This window comes from Miniopterus schreibersii (genome assembly GCF_964146895.1).
Source record: "Miniopterus schreibersii genome assembly, chromosome: 17".
Lineage (NCBI taxonomy): Eukaryota > Metazoa > Chordata > Mammalia > Chiroptera > Miniopteridae > Miniopterus > Miniopterus schreibersii.
Window position 1 is genome coordinate 20,696,547 of NC_138117.1, and position 15,771 is coordinate 20,712,317.

Sequence of the window (15,771 nt, forward strand, 5' to 3'; positions counted from 1 at the left end):
TGTCAGAGTCATTTAGCTTATGACTATTCCTTCTGCCTCTTTAGTATTGCTACTAATACCGAGAAAGTGTGACAACATTCTTTTTAGTTAGGAGAGGTATTGGTTGCAAATAGTAATAAGTATCTGAGAAGAACAAATTGAGGAGGTTGGGTGGTATAATGGAAAATATGATTTAGAATCAAAAAAACCAATTTTGAGTTTCAATTCTGCCTCTTTATTCACTTGAGGCATATCACTTAAACCTCAGTTTCTTCATCTTTAAAATAAGGTTGTTATTCCCACTTTACTGATTTCATAGGCTTACTGTTACGTGTTATGGTCAGATAAGATTACATATGAAGAGGGAGCATATTTTCACCTTCATATTGTCAAAGGCCATGCAGATATTTTAAATAAGACAAGAGTACATTAGCATAAACTTGATTATAGGACTCCATAGATAAAATAAAAAAGAAAAGTCCATATTGAAGTGGTTCTTTGAGTATTTGGCAGATAGCATGTAGTCTACCTATTTTAAGCTGGATGATTGCCAGAGATACTAAGTGGAAACCAAGATAATCATGCTTTGAACTTAATCTGTGCTGTGGTAAAACATATCTTCAGCATTTTCAGTTACTTATCTGTTATACTAAGCATGTAGTAGCTTCAGATTGGTTGTAGCTGGAAAACTAAACTGAAGAGGATTGGACACTGAAACTAGCATTTTCAGTTGGTTGTATCTAGGGTGGTGGTTCTCAAATGTACTGCACATCAGAATCTCCTGGAGAGCTTGGTAAACCACAGATTGGAGGGCTCCACCACTAAGTTGGTGATTCAGTAAGTCTGGGATGGGGCTAATAATTTTCGTTCTAACAAGTTTCCAGATGATGCTGGTGTTGCTAGTCTGAGGACCATACTTTAAGAGTTAGTGTTCTAGGGAAACCACATAATTTTATATCTTCCAAGCTGATCCATACTTTATCAGAACAACAGGAGTAACTGAGCCTCCTCTTGCAAACCCAGGATATAGGGTCATCCTAATTTTACCTAATGGAAAAATCTTTTTACAAAGAGGTTTATGTAATAGAATTGTCACCTGGTGGATGACTCATAACACCCAACTTATATTTATTTTATTATGTTAAATTGCCAACAGATGATTCAGATTTCCCCCTTGATTCCTGTCCTTGTAAATGTTAATCAAAAGAGAGTAGAAGTATTCCTGATTCTTTAGCTGATTTATTTTGCCATGAGTACTAAGAAAATTATTGTACGTGAGTTTTTTCATATACTCAGTAAGAATTTTTTTTAATGGGGGCAAATATTAAATAAATGATGTCCTACCAAGTATGCATATTACCAAAAATCTGTAACTTAATATTTGTGTCATTCTTTATTCAAGAGTATAGTTATATAATTATAAATGAAACTTTATTGTGTTAAATGTATTTAAATATAACATTTACCCTTTTTTAAGGATGAAGTCCAACAAAGGTTTTTAATTCCCAATTACAATGAAATTTTGGTCCCTACTTTTTTTAATAGTTTTATAGCTTTTTAGAGAAAGAAAGGAGAGGGAGAGAGAGAAACATGGATGTGAGAGCAAAACATCGATCAGCATGCCCCCTACTGGGGGACTGTGCCCACAACTCAGGCATGTGCCCTGACCAGGAATTGAACCAGCATCATTTGGTGCAGGGATGATACTCAACCAATGAGCCACACCGGTCAGGGCTTGGAACCTATTTTAAAGGTTTCATTTTAGAGGCTTATTTTTTCCTCCCAGAAAATAAGGGAAAATTGTTTAAAGAAAACATCAGATTTGGACATAAGTTTAGTTGTTTTTTGTGCTGAAATTACTATTTTTCTATACAAGGTAGTTCACATAATCATAAGTTCCAAGAATTCATTTAAAAATCAAGCCTTGTTTTAGAGAATGTTTTTAAATAGAGAAAGCATGGTGTTTTGGTAAAAGGTCTCCTTTCTGCATATCTGACCAGTGATACAGGTTAGAAAGAAGTTCTCCAAAGGTCTGCGCATTAGTCTTGTGGGGTTAGGTACTTGAGCAGAGCATTGATGTACCTTAAATCTGTTGAATTAAGCTTACATTTAACTTGAACATACAGAGATGTGGCTTGTTTTAACCATGTAGAGTCATAATACATATAACAGAGCACTTAAAAAACAGCATAATGCAGTAATCGAAATCACAAGTGCTCTTAGATTTTAAAATGCAGTAAAAGTTGTCTTAAAGTTTCAAATTAGCATTTTCAATCATAAAATAAGTATTGGCCGTTTTTCTGGAAGTACAGGTGTGTTTGGAAATGTCACTTGGTGACATTGTATTTGTTATATTCCACCACAGGAATCTGACCCATACTTTGATAAGTCGGAAAGAAAAATCCTCCATGTCTTTTTACATCATATTACTGTGCTTTGTGACACAATAGGGCAATTGTTTTCCATTTAGATATAAACAGATAAGCAGTTAACTTTAAATCCACCCATAATAAAAAAACATTAAAAAATTTACAACTATAAGTAATACAGTAAATCGTCAGATCTAAATGGTAGAGTTAGAAAGGAATGTAATGATTATCTGGCTCAATTCTCTGCACATACAGTAAAATCCAAAAATGATTAAAAATCACATTGGTTACCCCCCCCAGGCAGCCATTTCCAGAGATAGTGAGAAAAATTCAGAATTAGCTATATGTGCAAAGTTACTTTTTTTTTAATTTTTATAATTTATTTGAGCCAGGAAGCAAGATCTCAAATGATTTTCTCTCTTCTCTTTTTTAATCGACAGCTAAGACAATTTTTGTAGTACGATAGGAAGAAGGACAGAAAAGTGAGTTATAATATTTGCCTTGTATCCATTATGTGCTGGAGATACATTCTTGAATGTGGTCTCTATCTTAGTGAAGCTCATGTTCTATTGGTGGTCACATTCTGTTGTGGGAGAGCCTGTAAAGCATTACAATAACAATTGATGATAAAGGAAGAAGAGGAATTAAGGGTGATTGTGTTTCTTGTTGGTGTGATCCATTGGAAGGTGGTTCCAGAGATAAGGAAATGCCAGAGAAGCTGAGTTTGTTCTGAGTTGTTGGTTGGGAGGATGGTGGGCAGAAGAATGAAAAGGAATAAATTAGGTTTTAGAAGTTTGAGTTTCAGGCCTGAAGGAATTAAGGTGGACATGTTCAGTAGACAGTGAAAGTAAAATGGTAGCTAGAAAGATGGAGTTAATAATCACTGACTAATTTATAGAAGTTGAGGTTATAGGACTCATTAGTTAGTTCTCTTGGTTCTGAAGAAGAGGTAAGTAACCAAGATGGGATAGTGGGGAAACCTCCAAGTATTTAAGGCTTTCATGAACAAAGAAGAGCGACTGCCTAAGAATTAAGAAACCATGGAGATAGTTACAGTCTTATAAAGCCAAAAGAGATTATCTTCAAGGAGGTTGTATGCTGATAAACTATAGTTTGTAGCACAAATAGATCATATTTCTGGATCAAATAAGATGAGGACAGAGAATAGGCTAGCTAACTCAGTGTGGCAACTTGAGAAAGCATCGGTGATTGTGAGTCAGACACCCAAGTATTTAGAAACAGGTTTATCTAAAATTAAAATAGAAGTCAACAAATACTAAATAAGATAAGCTATCTAAATATAACCAACTCCAATAAATGGTCTGTAGTAAGATTAAGGAGACTTGGGAAACACCACAATGGCACTTGGATATATTCTCTGCAATGAAAGATACTTTGATTACCTGAAGAAAGAATATGGAGTCTTGAAAGTAAAGAACCCAAAGAGTGGTCAGAATAAGTGGTATTGGTATTACTAGAGCAATACATATTTTGTTACAAGGTAAGAGTTTTCAGGCTCTTGTATCACTTAAATAACTGTTAGATGATTCTTGAGGTTCCTCAGTAATAAAATCTGTGGTTTCTAATTATATTTTTTCTATACCATGTGGGAAAAGTTGAGGAGTTAAAAATAGAAATTAAGAGCCTCAGCCAGGTGGCTCAGTTGGTTGGAGTGACATCCCCATACACCAGAAAGGTTGTGGGTTCAATTCCCAGTCAGCACACATACCTCGGTTGCAGGTTCTATCCCCACTAGGGGTATGTCCAGGAGGCAACCTATCAATATCTCTCTCCCAAATCAGTAAACATATCCTCATATGAAGATTAAAAAGAAATAAGAAATGAAGAAAAGACAGGATTTTTTTTTTTTTTTTTTTAAGAGAGAGAAAGACATTAATTTGTTGCTCTACTTATTTATACATTCATTTGTTGATTCTTGTATGTGCCCTGACTGGGAATCAAACCCACCACCCTGGCAGATCAAGAAGATACTCCAACCAACTGAGCCACCCAGCCAGGGCCAAGACAGAGGAATCTTAAGTGCATATTACTAAGTGAAAGAAGCCAGACTGAAAAGGCTACATACTGTATGATTCCAGCTACATGACATTCTGGAAAAGGCAAAACTATGGCGATGGTAAAAGATTAGTGGTTGCTAGGGGCTGCGGGTGAGGGAGGGACTAATAGGTGAAGCATAGAGGATTTTTAGGGCAGTGAAACTATTCTGTATACTGTAACGGTGAATATACATTTGTCAAAACCCATAGAATGAACCCTACTGTAAAATACGGACTTTGAGTGATGATGATGTGTTAATGTAGGTTCATTGATTGTAACAAAACAAGTTTTACTACTCTGGCGCAGGATGTTGGTAGTGGAGGAGGTCGTGCTCATGTAGGGGAGGGAACTTGCTACTGTACTTTTTGCTGTATTTTGGCTATGAATTTAAACTCTTAAAAATAAGACCTCTTTTGCCCTATAGCTGGTTTGGCTCTGGATAGAACGTTGGCCCACAGACTAAAGGGTCTGGGGTTCATTTCCGGCCAAGGGCACATTCCTCCGTTGCAGGCTCCATCCCCTGCCCTGGTCCGGTGCATGTGGGAGGCAACCAATCAGTGTGTCTCTCTCACATTGATGTTTCACTCTGTCTCTCTCCCTTCCACTCTCTCTGAAAAGCAATGGAAAAAATATCCTTGGGTGAGGATTTTTAAAATAATAAAATCTATTTTAAAAAAAGAACTGAGGGTTCATGTCTCAGTTATTCACCTATTTTGTACTTTCATACTTTAAAAAAATGTTTTTCCTCTCTATCCTAGACCCAAAAGGCTATTCAAAGGAGTTAGAAATCTGATAAAAATGAGTTAGACTTTGCACATTTTGTAATATAAAAGAGATCATGGATAAAAGGAAAAGAAGAAAACTAAGGTCAAATGTTTTGAAATTCCAGTTTATTTTCAGTTAACTAAAACCTTAAAACATTCAAAAAACTTTGAGCAAATAAAAGTTTTCTAAAACACAGCCATCTCTATATAGGACATTTCTTTGATTTGTTTTTGGGTACTTTGACAATCTTTATAATATTTGACACAAAATTAAGTGCCTTATCTCTCATAATCCAGCAAGTGACAAGATATTCATTGTGGCCCGGCCAGCATGGCTCAGCGGTTGAGCATCAGCTTATGATCCAGGAGATCACAGTTTGATTCCTGGTTAGGGCACATTCCCGGATGGCAGGCTCAGTCCTGAGTAAGGGGCGTGATCATTGATGTTTCTATCTCTCTCTCTCTCTCCCCCTCCCTCTCTCTCAGATCAATAAAGACATATTTAAAGAAAAAAAAAGATATTCATTGTCCTTCTGTCATGAGTATATAATGTAGAAGACGTTGAACAGCTTAGTTTAATTGTCATTGCCTCAGAAAGACCTTCTCCAGCCCTTTAGTCTAAATTAAGTCTCTTCTGTTACTCATACTAATAACACTTCATTCTCTTCTTTCAAATGGTGGTTATTATAATTATTTCAAGTTACAGTTCATATAGATTATTTGGGCATTCATCCTGTTTAATTTCTCTACCTGTACTAGATTATAAGAAGGAAGCATAACTGTTTTCCATGCAATCGTATCTTCAAGTTCCTAGTGCAGTGCATAGTTAGCACTCAGTAAAGACTTTTTGAGTAAATGAATGAATGTGAATGAATGAATGATGACTACCTTTAGTGTTTGTAGAAGTGTAGGATGTATCAAATAAGCAAACTTGGTCTAGTGTGAGGATAAGGGCCTGAAAATGAATAGGATGGTGGTGGTGGTGTTCAGTATACAATTCTGATTAGAGGGCAGGTAGGCCAAATATAGAAAACAGGCCTTCAATTTAGGAATGCGGAAGTTATTTATAACCATAATGCTGTGAAATTTGGTGGTAGAGTGAAGAAGTGCAGTTCAGATTAGAGTTGATTCTAAAATGAATTAGTCAGAAGATACAACAAGCAACTTTTCCCAGAAAAGTAGATCCAAACACTGGTAGCTTAGTTATTTGTAGGAAAGAAGATGAACTACAAAAAGAGGAATTGTGTTTAAATATTTTTACTACTACACAAAAAGGAAACGTGAACACTTAACTGCATGAGTACTGTGCTAGAGGCTACTGGGAAGACCTCACTTATCTTCTAGGAGTTACTGCCACTTTCATCTTTCAGACTGTGAAATGTTGAATGAATAAGAAAGGATGAAAAGAGTGTTTTGAATTGGTTAACATCTTCCATCTAAATTCTCAGTCCTCTAATTTCTCAAGAAACTAGAGGACTGAGAAATTGTGGTAGATTGTTCACAGAGCACCAGAAACCCTGGCTGCCTGTTTTCCATGTGCTTTTGTAAAGTTTCTTAATTTCTATGAGTTTTGTGTTTTAATTTTTTTTTTTTTTTAACTTTCAGGTGTTGGTAAATCATGCTTATTGCTACAGTTTACAGACAAGAGGTTTCAACCAGTGCATGACCTGACTATTGGTAAGTGTTGTAAAAGAATGAGAAGCATTCAGAAGTTTTGGGTAGTGGACATGAAATGTGCTTAGAGGGGTCCAATCTATTAGTAGCGAGTCAAAAAAAATCAGTGAAACTCACTTTGTTGCTGTGCAGAGTTCAGTCTCCATCACTTTTTAAAAATATAAGTATAATAAAAATAATGTTACCCAACTTTGTAAAAGTGATTGGATGCAGCAAGACATTAATATTTTTTTATTGTATTTAATAATGAAACAAATGACAGTATAGCATAGGGGTAAGAGCGGAGACTCTGGACCAGCTTACCAGAGTCAAATCAAGGTTCTGCCATTAACTAGCTGGGCAAGCCACTTTACCACTTCATCAGTTTCCTTATCTATAAAATGAGAATAATGGTAGTACCAATCTCACAAAATTATTGTGAGCAGTGAATGAGTTAACAAATATGAAGCATTAGAACAGTGCCTAGCAGCAGGTAAGTATTCTAGGCTTACCTATAATCACTTGTCAAGAAAAACTACCATCAAGCATTTTTTACTTTCATCAGTTGTGAGGAATCAATGAGTCAGTTACTGGAAAGGAGTTATCAACAAATACTAGCCATTATTAGTGATACTACTCATTAATATACAAAAGTTTAAGATGAGTAAAAGACTAAAAACTTGAAGTAAGTATACTGTTTCAGGGTCATATTTGTTTTAAAAAAATTATATTTATACCCTGAAAACTACAAAATCTAGCTGGATTATTCTTCTATGGCTGTAGCCCATAGTAGACTTCAGTAGAAATTAGTCAACTGTGAAAAAATAAGGTAATTGGTAATCTAGTTAGATTTTACAACTGATAGCTTGATGTATCTTTTTAGCCAGTGACTGCTATTTTCAATATATATTAATTCACTATTTCTAGCAAATTGATTCTGTCTTGTGTATTTTTAAAATATCTAATTGAATATTGAGTTTTATGAATCAAATTACTAGATCAATTAATAGTTTTCAACCAAGCCACATGTATTTTGTGGATATATTGAAATCTTTCTTTAGTAGCAACTGTCAGTAAGAATATTCAAATTCCATTTTTATTTTTATAGTTTTAAGTATATATAGCAGTGACTACTAAAACTACTACTATTTCTGGTTTTCATGACATAGTTTAACTTTGGTAAGCTCATTTCTGTGTAGAAACTGCTCTTTGCTCAATAGGCCTTAACCTTGGTAGCTATCTCTTAGGCATGACTCAATCCGAAGACAACTAGCCAGTATAGGATACTAAACAAAAGTGACTTCCTTTTCATTGAAGTTTTCCTTTAAATTTCTAAATTGTTATTGCACACCTGATGGAGAGGATGGGCCTGAGCCTGCTGTCAGAAATTTTTATAGGCTATACTTGTGGAGAAGAGATAAGGAAGTAGACCAAAGGGAGTTGTTTGGAAAACTGTAACTCATGTAACTGTACTAGCTGGCTCCTCTCTCAGTTTGCTAATGGGAGGCACCGGAGATAGGAGGCTAAAAGCAAAGAGAAACCAGGGGTCTTCTCATCTCTCTGCATGGGTTAGCTGTGTGTCCTCCATAGCTCTAGCCCAAGCGCATTCCTACCAGACCCACTGGTGATCTGGCTTCTGAGCTCTGGAAACCCTGATTTCTCTCTTTGTCCCTGCCCCAGCCTAGGGATGGTACCAGCTTCCTGCTGTTGCTAATCTCTGGGTTGCTTTAATATCTCTTTGGGCTTCTCAGCTCTTCCATTACTGTAATCAGTTCCCTACATTAAATTCTTTCTGTTTTAAATACTTAAGTATGGTTTCTGTTTTTCTGGTTGGACCCTGACTGCTATACCTTATGATACCCACCACAACAATATATTTTTCAGACATGAAAACAATTTGGCAAGTCATTAGCACATATTTTTTAAAAGAACATTGAAATGTTTGTGAAAATAGACATAAGACAATCTCTTGACTCTGCTGCACACTTGCCTTTGTCTGATGATTAGAGAAAGGTGAAATACTTTATATTCTGAGTATTTTGCTCTGGAAGGTTGGTGTGAATAACATTTGAAAAAGTAAGCATCACTCCCTGACAATGTCAGGTAAATGAGACCTTGCCTTTGGTTCCACAGACAGTTTCTCTGGCAGCCAAATTGTCTGTTAATTGAAAATGTATCTGGGAAGACAGCCTCAAGGGCATAGGGGATAATGGTTTATCCTATTAAAAAAAAACACAAAAAAAAACATAAGGAAACTTTTCCAAATAGAATTCTTGGGGGTGCCCGCGCGTGTGTGTGTGTGTTTAAGGAAAAAGATTTAAAAATTTTAACAATCTGTTAGAGAAATAAGGTTTCTTGATTTATTTATTTATTTTTGTTTGTTTCTAAAATTTTTAGGACACATTAGGTTTCAGTATTTTCTTTTGCCACATAGCATAAAGGTAAAACCTGCTCTTAACCCAGTTAAGAATGAGAAGGTAAATGGGAAAGAGTTATGTTTCTGAAGCTGAAATTGAATTGTCTGTTTTTGTTTCATTTAGTATAAGAAAATGGAAATCAGATTTTTTTTTCCCCGCAGTAAACAACAGTGCTTGTCAGTTTTCCCTTGTGAGATGTCTTTCCTTTTTACCATCATTCTTTATCTTATTCCTGGATAATACAGTAACCTTTTAACTAGTTCCTTTGCCTCTTGTTTTTTTGTGTGTATTTTTTTTTTAATTCTCCACTTAACCCTATGGATAAATGAAGTTAAAACATCAATTTTATTCTGACATTTCCATGCTTTAGAAACAATCCTAATTTTTATGTAACATTTTTTTTTAATTGGATATATTTTTAGAGGCAAAATTTTTGTTTAAACACTTTAAGCTTCAGCAACTTCTATCTACTTACTTTGAATATCGATATAGATGATAGATAGATAGATAGATAGATAGATAGATAGATAGATAGATAGATAGATAGATAGATAGACATAGATATATATAGGTATATGTATCTCTGTATCCCAAAACCCAATTATGGCCAAGTTAAGCAAAAAGGAATATATTAAACTATCTGGAATTTTATAAAGAACCCACAGAAGGGTGGAGACTTGGACGTGGAAATGGCCAGGACTGAAACGAAGCCTTTCAGAGCCCTGGAAACAGGCACCATAACAGTGATGCTGCAGCAAAGGCAGCCTCGGCCTTTCACCTGCGAGGACGGAATGGCTGCCGGTCAGTTTTAGCATCCTAATCCCTCTGCACAAGATGTCAGTTACCAAGAAGAAGCATCTGCTTGCCCTTGCTTGCCTTGCCTGCCCACCCTTGGTAACAGTAAAGGGTCTGTTTCTAATTTGTAGTTGTTTTTTGTCAAATTTAACATTGTGCATTGGATTGAAGAAATCGTGAATCCCAAGGAGTAATGCACCTTTTTTGTATTGTGGTTAAAAGCCCATTCATGACAATAGAAGGAAGAATAGGATTTCTCTCTCCGTTTGTAGAAACAAGAGATTCACAAAAAGGCTTCCATTTTGTCAGATATCTTGCTGATATGTAGTATTTTGTACTTTAGTATATTCCTCTTAAGTACTGGATATTTCATAGAACATTATTACCACTGTTTTTTTCCCCTCAACTTTCATTTTTATGTCATAATGGTAAGCTGGTGGGTGGTTGTAATGTGTGTCCTCTCATCTTGTGGCATAAGATGTATATGACTATGTATATACATATACACACATACATACATACACACACACACACACACACACACACACAGGGTGTCCTGAAAAATATATACACACTTTAACAGCTGATAGCTCAATTTTGAAAATGAAATATGTTTTGATAAACACTGCCTTTATAATTATTCAAAGTGTGTGTGTATACATTTTTGGGGACACCCTATATTTTTATTTTTCTGAACATTTAAAAATATATATATCTTTATTGATTTCAGAGAGAGGAAGGGAGAAGGAGAAAGAGAGATAGAAACATCAGTGATGAGAGAGTCATTGATCAACTGCCTCCTGCACACCCCCTACTGGGGATTGAGCCTGCAACCTAGACTTGTGCCCTGACCAGGAATCAAACCTCAATCTCATGGATCCTAGGTCGACTCTCAATTGCTGAGCCATGCAGCTGGGCTGAATATTTTTTTTAATGCTCACCCGAGGATATGTTTTTATTGATTTGAGAGAGAGAGGAAGGGAGGGAGAGAGAACCATCCATGTGATCAATCAGTTGCCTCCTGTAGGTGCCCTGACTAGGAATCAGAATGACACTCCAACAAACTGAGCCACACTGGCCAGAGCCATATATGTTTTTAAGTGAATGTATGTGTATGTATATAGGCAGGTGATTTGTAAACACTGTAATGATTTTTTATGGCATAACTTTTAAAATTTTGCATGTTTTCTTCTCTTTTCTCTAGCTTTTCTCTATTTCTAAGCCTGAGAAACATACCATTAGTTCCTTGGTACTCACTATACCTCTAGGTGGAGTGATTGTTAAAATCTAGAGTAAAAACTCCATCAAGTTACCATGGGAGGACAAATTACCTTTTTATTTCACCCTACTAATCACATTTGGGGGGATTATAGGAGATGCTGAAATGGAAGTCTGACACCAGGTAGTATGCCCATCCCTGGGCAACTAAAGGCTGTTTTTCTGCCAGGAAGACATCTGGTTTCTGGGGATCCTGTGTGTCTTTCTTCCACCCTGACTGATCTAAATACTGATAGAACACACTCTAACCTGTAATGATTTGATGTGATACAAGTGATGGGCTTCTTTCAGAGTTTTCTTCACAGCTGTTTGCTCTTCTGAAATCATCTCTTTTTCTCCTTTTTTGATAATTAAATGAGTACTTTCAAAAGAGATGGTAAATGCCAGGGGAAAAGCCAAAGTAGTAAACTTGTCAGTGTAAAGTTTATATTCCCTTGGACCTGCAATTTGTCTAAAGTCATAATCATAAGTCAAAAATGTAAGCAGAAAAGTTCATATACTTATTATTAGCAAAGGTATTTGCCATGGAATAAAGTCTATGACATGTTATCTACTGAAAAGCAAATCGCAGAGCAGCATTTATATGTTCTCATTTATGTAAAATTGTGTACTTATTTCTGTGTGTGTATTTATTCGTGGAGCAGTGCCTGGAAGCATATTTTAACTGTGATTATCTCTAGTGGACATATTTGGACGTTTCTTTTCTAGTTGATAACCTATACTGGAAACCAAGACTATGATGTTGAAATTCTTCTATCCCTTTTAGTGATTTTTATATTACATTAATCATTTTTAAGAAATTTTAATATTTGTAACTAATAACGGTTTTTGAATCTCATTTATAGTTTTTTTTATATTACTGAGTCTGTGAAATACGAGAATGACAGTTGGCTTCTTGACTACACTAGTTTTGAACATCAGTGTTTTAATTATGTTCTTAGCTTATGTTTTATTAGCACCTCTCCCTTAGCTTATATGTTTACTAAGGGTAGGAGCTGTACTTGTTAAAGTTCATCTGTATATCACCTGGCATAGCATGTCCTTGAACTGAATGTCTTTTTTTTTTTTCAATCCTTAAATGTGAAATATATTCCCACTAGATTGTGTAACAAATCATTTTCTACTCTATTCAGGTGTAGAATTCGGTGCTCGAATGATAACTATTGATGGGAAACAAATAAAACTTCAGATATGGGATACAGTAAGTATAGCAAAAATACATTGTATGACTTCAGTAAAGTTGTTTTATAAAAGTACATTGTATGTTTGTTTTGTTTTCATGTTATTTCATGTGTGTTATGGTTTATTAAACACAAATACCCCTGCAGCCATGAGATGAAATGTGGTTCCAGAAAAGATTAGTCTTTCTTCCTTTTATAAAAAAATCTTCATTCGAGGATATGTTTATTGATTTTAGAGAGAGAAATATTGATGTTAGAGAGAAACATCAATCGGTTGCCTCCCATACGTGCCCCTACCAGGAATCAAACCCCACAGCCTTTCAGTGTACGGGACAACACTCCAGTCCACTAAGCCACACCAGCCAGGGCAAGATTAATTTTTTTTATGCAGCGTTTTCAATAGGTGTACCCCAGCTATTGGATGTTGTGAACAGAACATAATTGAGTGACTGTTTAGGCTGTGGTCTAAACGTAAATACTACAGAAACTATTTTTAAGAAAAACAAGCAGCATGTCTGAAGTACACGTGAGGTAAAATATGAATATTAATACCATAGAGTCTTTTTTTGTTAATATATCTTTATTGATTTCAGAGAGAGGAAGGGAGAGGGGGAGAGAGAGATAGAGACATCAATAATGAGAGTCATTGATCGGCTGCCTCCTGCGTGCCCCTCCAAAGTTTAATTTAGCCCTAGCCAGTTTGCTCAGCGGTTAGAGTGTTGGCCCGTGGACTGAAGGGTCCTGGTTTTGATTATGGTCAAGGGCATGTACCTCAGTTGCAGGCTGGCACCAGTCAGTGTGTCTCTTCTCACATTGATGTTTCTGTCTTTCTCTCCCTCTCCCTTCCACTCTCTCTGAAAAGAATGGAGAAAATATCCTCAGACAAGGATTAAAAAAAAAAAAAAGTTTAATTTAGTCCCAACCACTTGAAGCCACCTTGCTTTCAATCCTAATTCTATCATTTATGTTCATTGTCTATTACTTGCTATAATTTTTTAAAAAATTTTATTGAATTTACTGGGGTGACATTGGTTAATAAAATGGTATGGGTTTCAAGTGTACAATTTTATAATACATCATCTGTATATTGTATTATGTTTTCACCACCCCAAGTTAAATCTCCTTTCATTACCACTTGTCCCCATACCCTTTACCCTCTTCTACCTCCCCCAACCCCTCTTTCCCTCTTGTAATCACCATACTGTTTTCTGTGTCTATGAGGTTTTTTTTCTTTGCTTAATCCCTTTGGCTTTTTCACCCAGCCCTGCAACACACCTCCCCTGTGACAGCTGTCGGTCTGTTCTCTGTATCTATGAGTCTGTTTCTAATTTGTTTGTTAGTTTATTTTGTTCACTAGCTTCCACATATAAGTGAAATCATGTAGTACTTGTCTTTCTCTGACTATTTCACTTAGCATAATACTCTCCAGGTCCATCCATACAGTTGCAAATAGTAATATTTACTTCTTTTTTATGGCCAAGTAGTATTCCATTGTGTAAATGTACCACAGCTTTTTTATCCACTCATCTACTGTTGTACACTTGGGCTGATTCCATATTTTGTCTATTGTAAATAATGCTGCAATGAACATAAGAGTGCATATATTCCTTCAAATTTGTGTTTTGGGTTTCTTCTGGTATATTCCCAGAAGTGGAATCGCTGGGTCATAAGGCAGTTCCATTTTTAATTGTTTGAGATAACTGCATACTGCTTTCCACAGTGGCTGCACCAATCTGCATTCCCACCAACAGAGCACAAGGGTTCCCTTTTCTCCACATCCCTCTCCAACATTTGTTGTTTGTTGCTGTTTTGATCATAGTCATTCTGGCAGGTGTGAGGTGATACCTCATTGTAGTTTTAATTTGCATCTCTGATGATTAGTGATGTTGAGCATATTTTCATATGTCTATTGGCAATCTGTATGTCCTCTTTGAAGAAGTGTCTATTCAGGTCCTTTGCCCATTTTTAATTGGATTGTTTGCCTTCCTGGTGTTGAGTTTTATAAGTTCTTCTTAAATTTTGGATATTAACTCCCTATCAGATGTATCATTGGCAGGTACTCTCTCCCATTCAGTGGGTTGTCTTTTCATTTTGTTGATGGTTTCCTTTGCTGTGCAAAAACTTTTTAGTTTGATGTAGACCCGTTTGTTTATTTTTTCTTTTGTTTCCCTTGCCCAAGGCTATATATCAGAAAAAATATTGCTATGAGAGATGTCCGAGATTTTACTGCCTGTGTTTTTGTCTAGGATTTTTATGGTTTTGAGTCCAACATTTAAGTCGTCGATCCATTTTGAGTTTATTCTTGTGTATGATGTAAAAAGGTGGTCTAGTTTCATTTTTTTGCATATATCTGTCCAGATTTCCTAACACTGTTTATTGAATAGACTACCTGTGTGTTCTTGCCCTCTCTGTCAAATATTAATTGACCATAAAGGTGTGGGTTTATTTCTGGGCTCTCTATTCTGTTCCATTGATCTATATGTCTTGTTTTTATGCCAGTACCATGCTGTTTGATTACTATGGCCTTGTAGTATAGTTTGATATGAGGTAGTGTGATTCCTTTAACTTTGTTCTTCTTTCTCAAGATTGCTGTGGCTGTTCAGGGTCTTTTGTGGTTCCTTATAAACTTTTGGAATACTTCTAGTTCTGTGAAATACGCCATTGGTATCTTGAAAGGAATTGCGTTGAATCTGTAGATTACTTTGGGTAGTGTGGGCATTTTAATGAAGTTAATTCTTCCTGTGCATGAACACAGTATATGCTTCCACTTATTTATATCTTCTTCTATTTCTTTCTTTAGTGTCTTATAATTTTTCGAGTATAGGGTCTTTCACATACTTGGTTAAATTTATTTTTAGGTATTTTTTAATGCAGTTGTAAATGGGGTTGCTTTTTTAGTTTCCCTTTTTGATAGTTCGTTATTGGTATATAAAAATGCAGCTGAATTTTGGATATTTATTTTGTATCCTGCTACTTTACTGAATTTATATATTAGTTTTAGTTGTTTTTTGGTGGAATCGTTAGGGTTCTCTGTTTTACAGTATCATGTTAATCTGTCATTCTATGTAATTTTTTTAAAAAAAATGTCTTTATTGATTTCAGAGAAAGGAAGGGAGAGAGAGAGAGAGAGATAAAAACATCATTGAGCCCAGCCGGGCATGGCTCATGGCTCAGCGGTTGAGTATTGACTTAGGATCCAGGCGATTGGGGTTTGATTCCCGGTCAGGGCACATGCCCGGGTTGTGGGCTCCATCTTCAGTTGGGGGTTGCAGGAAGC

At 35.9% G+C, this 15,771-nt stretch overlaps 1 protein-coding gene across 1 annotated transcript in view; it reads left to right on the forward strand.

Annotated features, from left to right (window-relative positions):
- RAB2A (RAB2A, member RAS oncogene family) overlaps window positions 1-15,771 on the forward strand; it is a 61,678-nt gene that overhangs the window by 12,230 nt on the left and 33,677 nt on the right. The window contains exons 2-3 of the mRNA XM_081117320.1: window positions 6,776-6,847; window positions 12,447-12,514. Coding sequence (XP_080973446.1) covers window positions 6,776-6,847; window positions 12,447-12,514 — 140 coding nt within the window. The remainder of the gene's footprint in view (window positions 1-6,775; window positions 6,848-12,446; window positions 12,515-15,771) is intronic.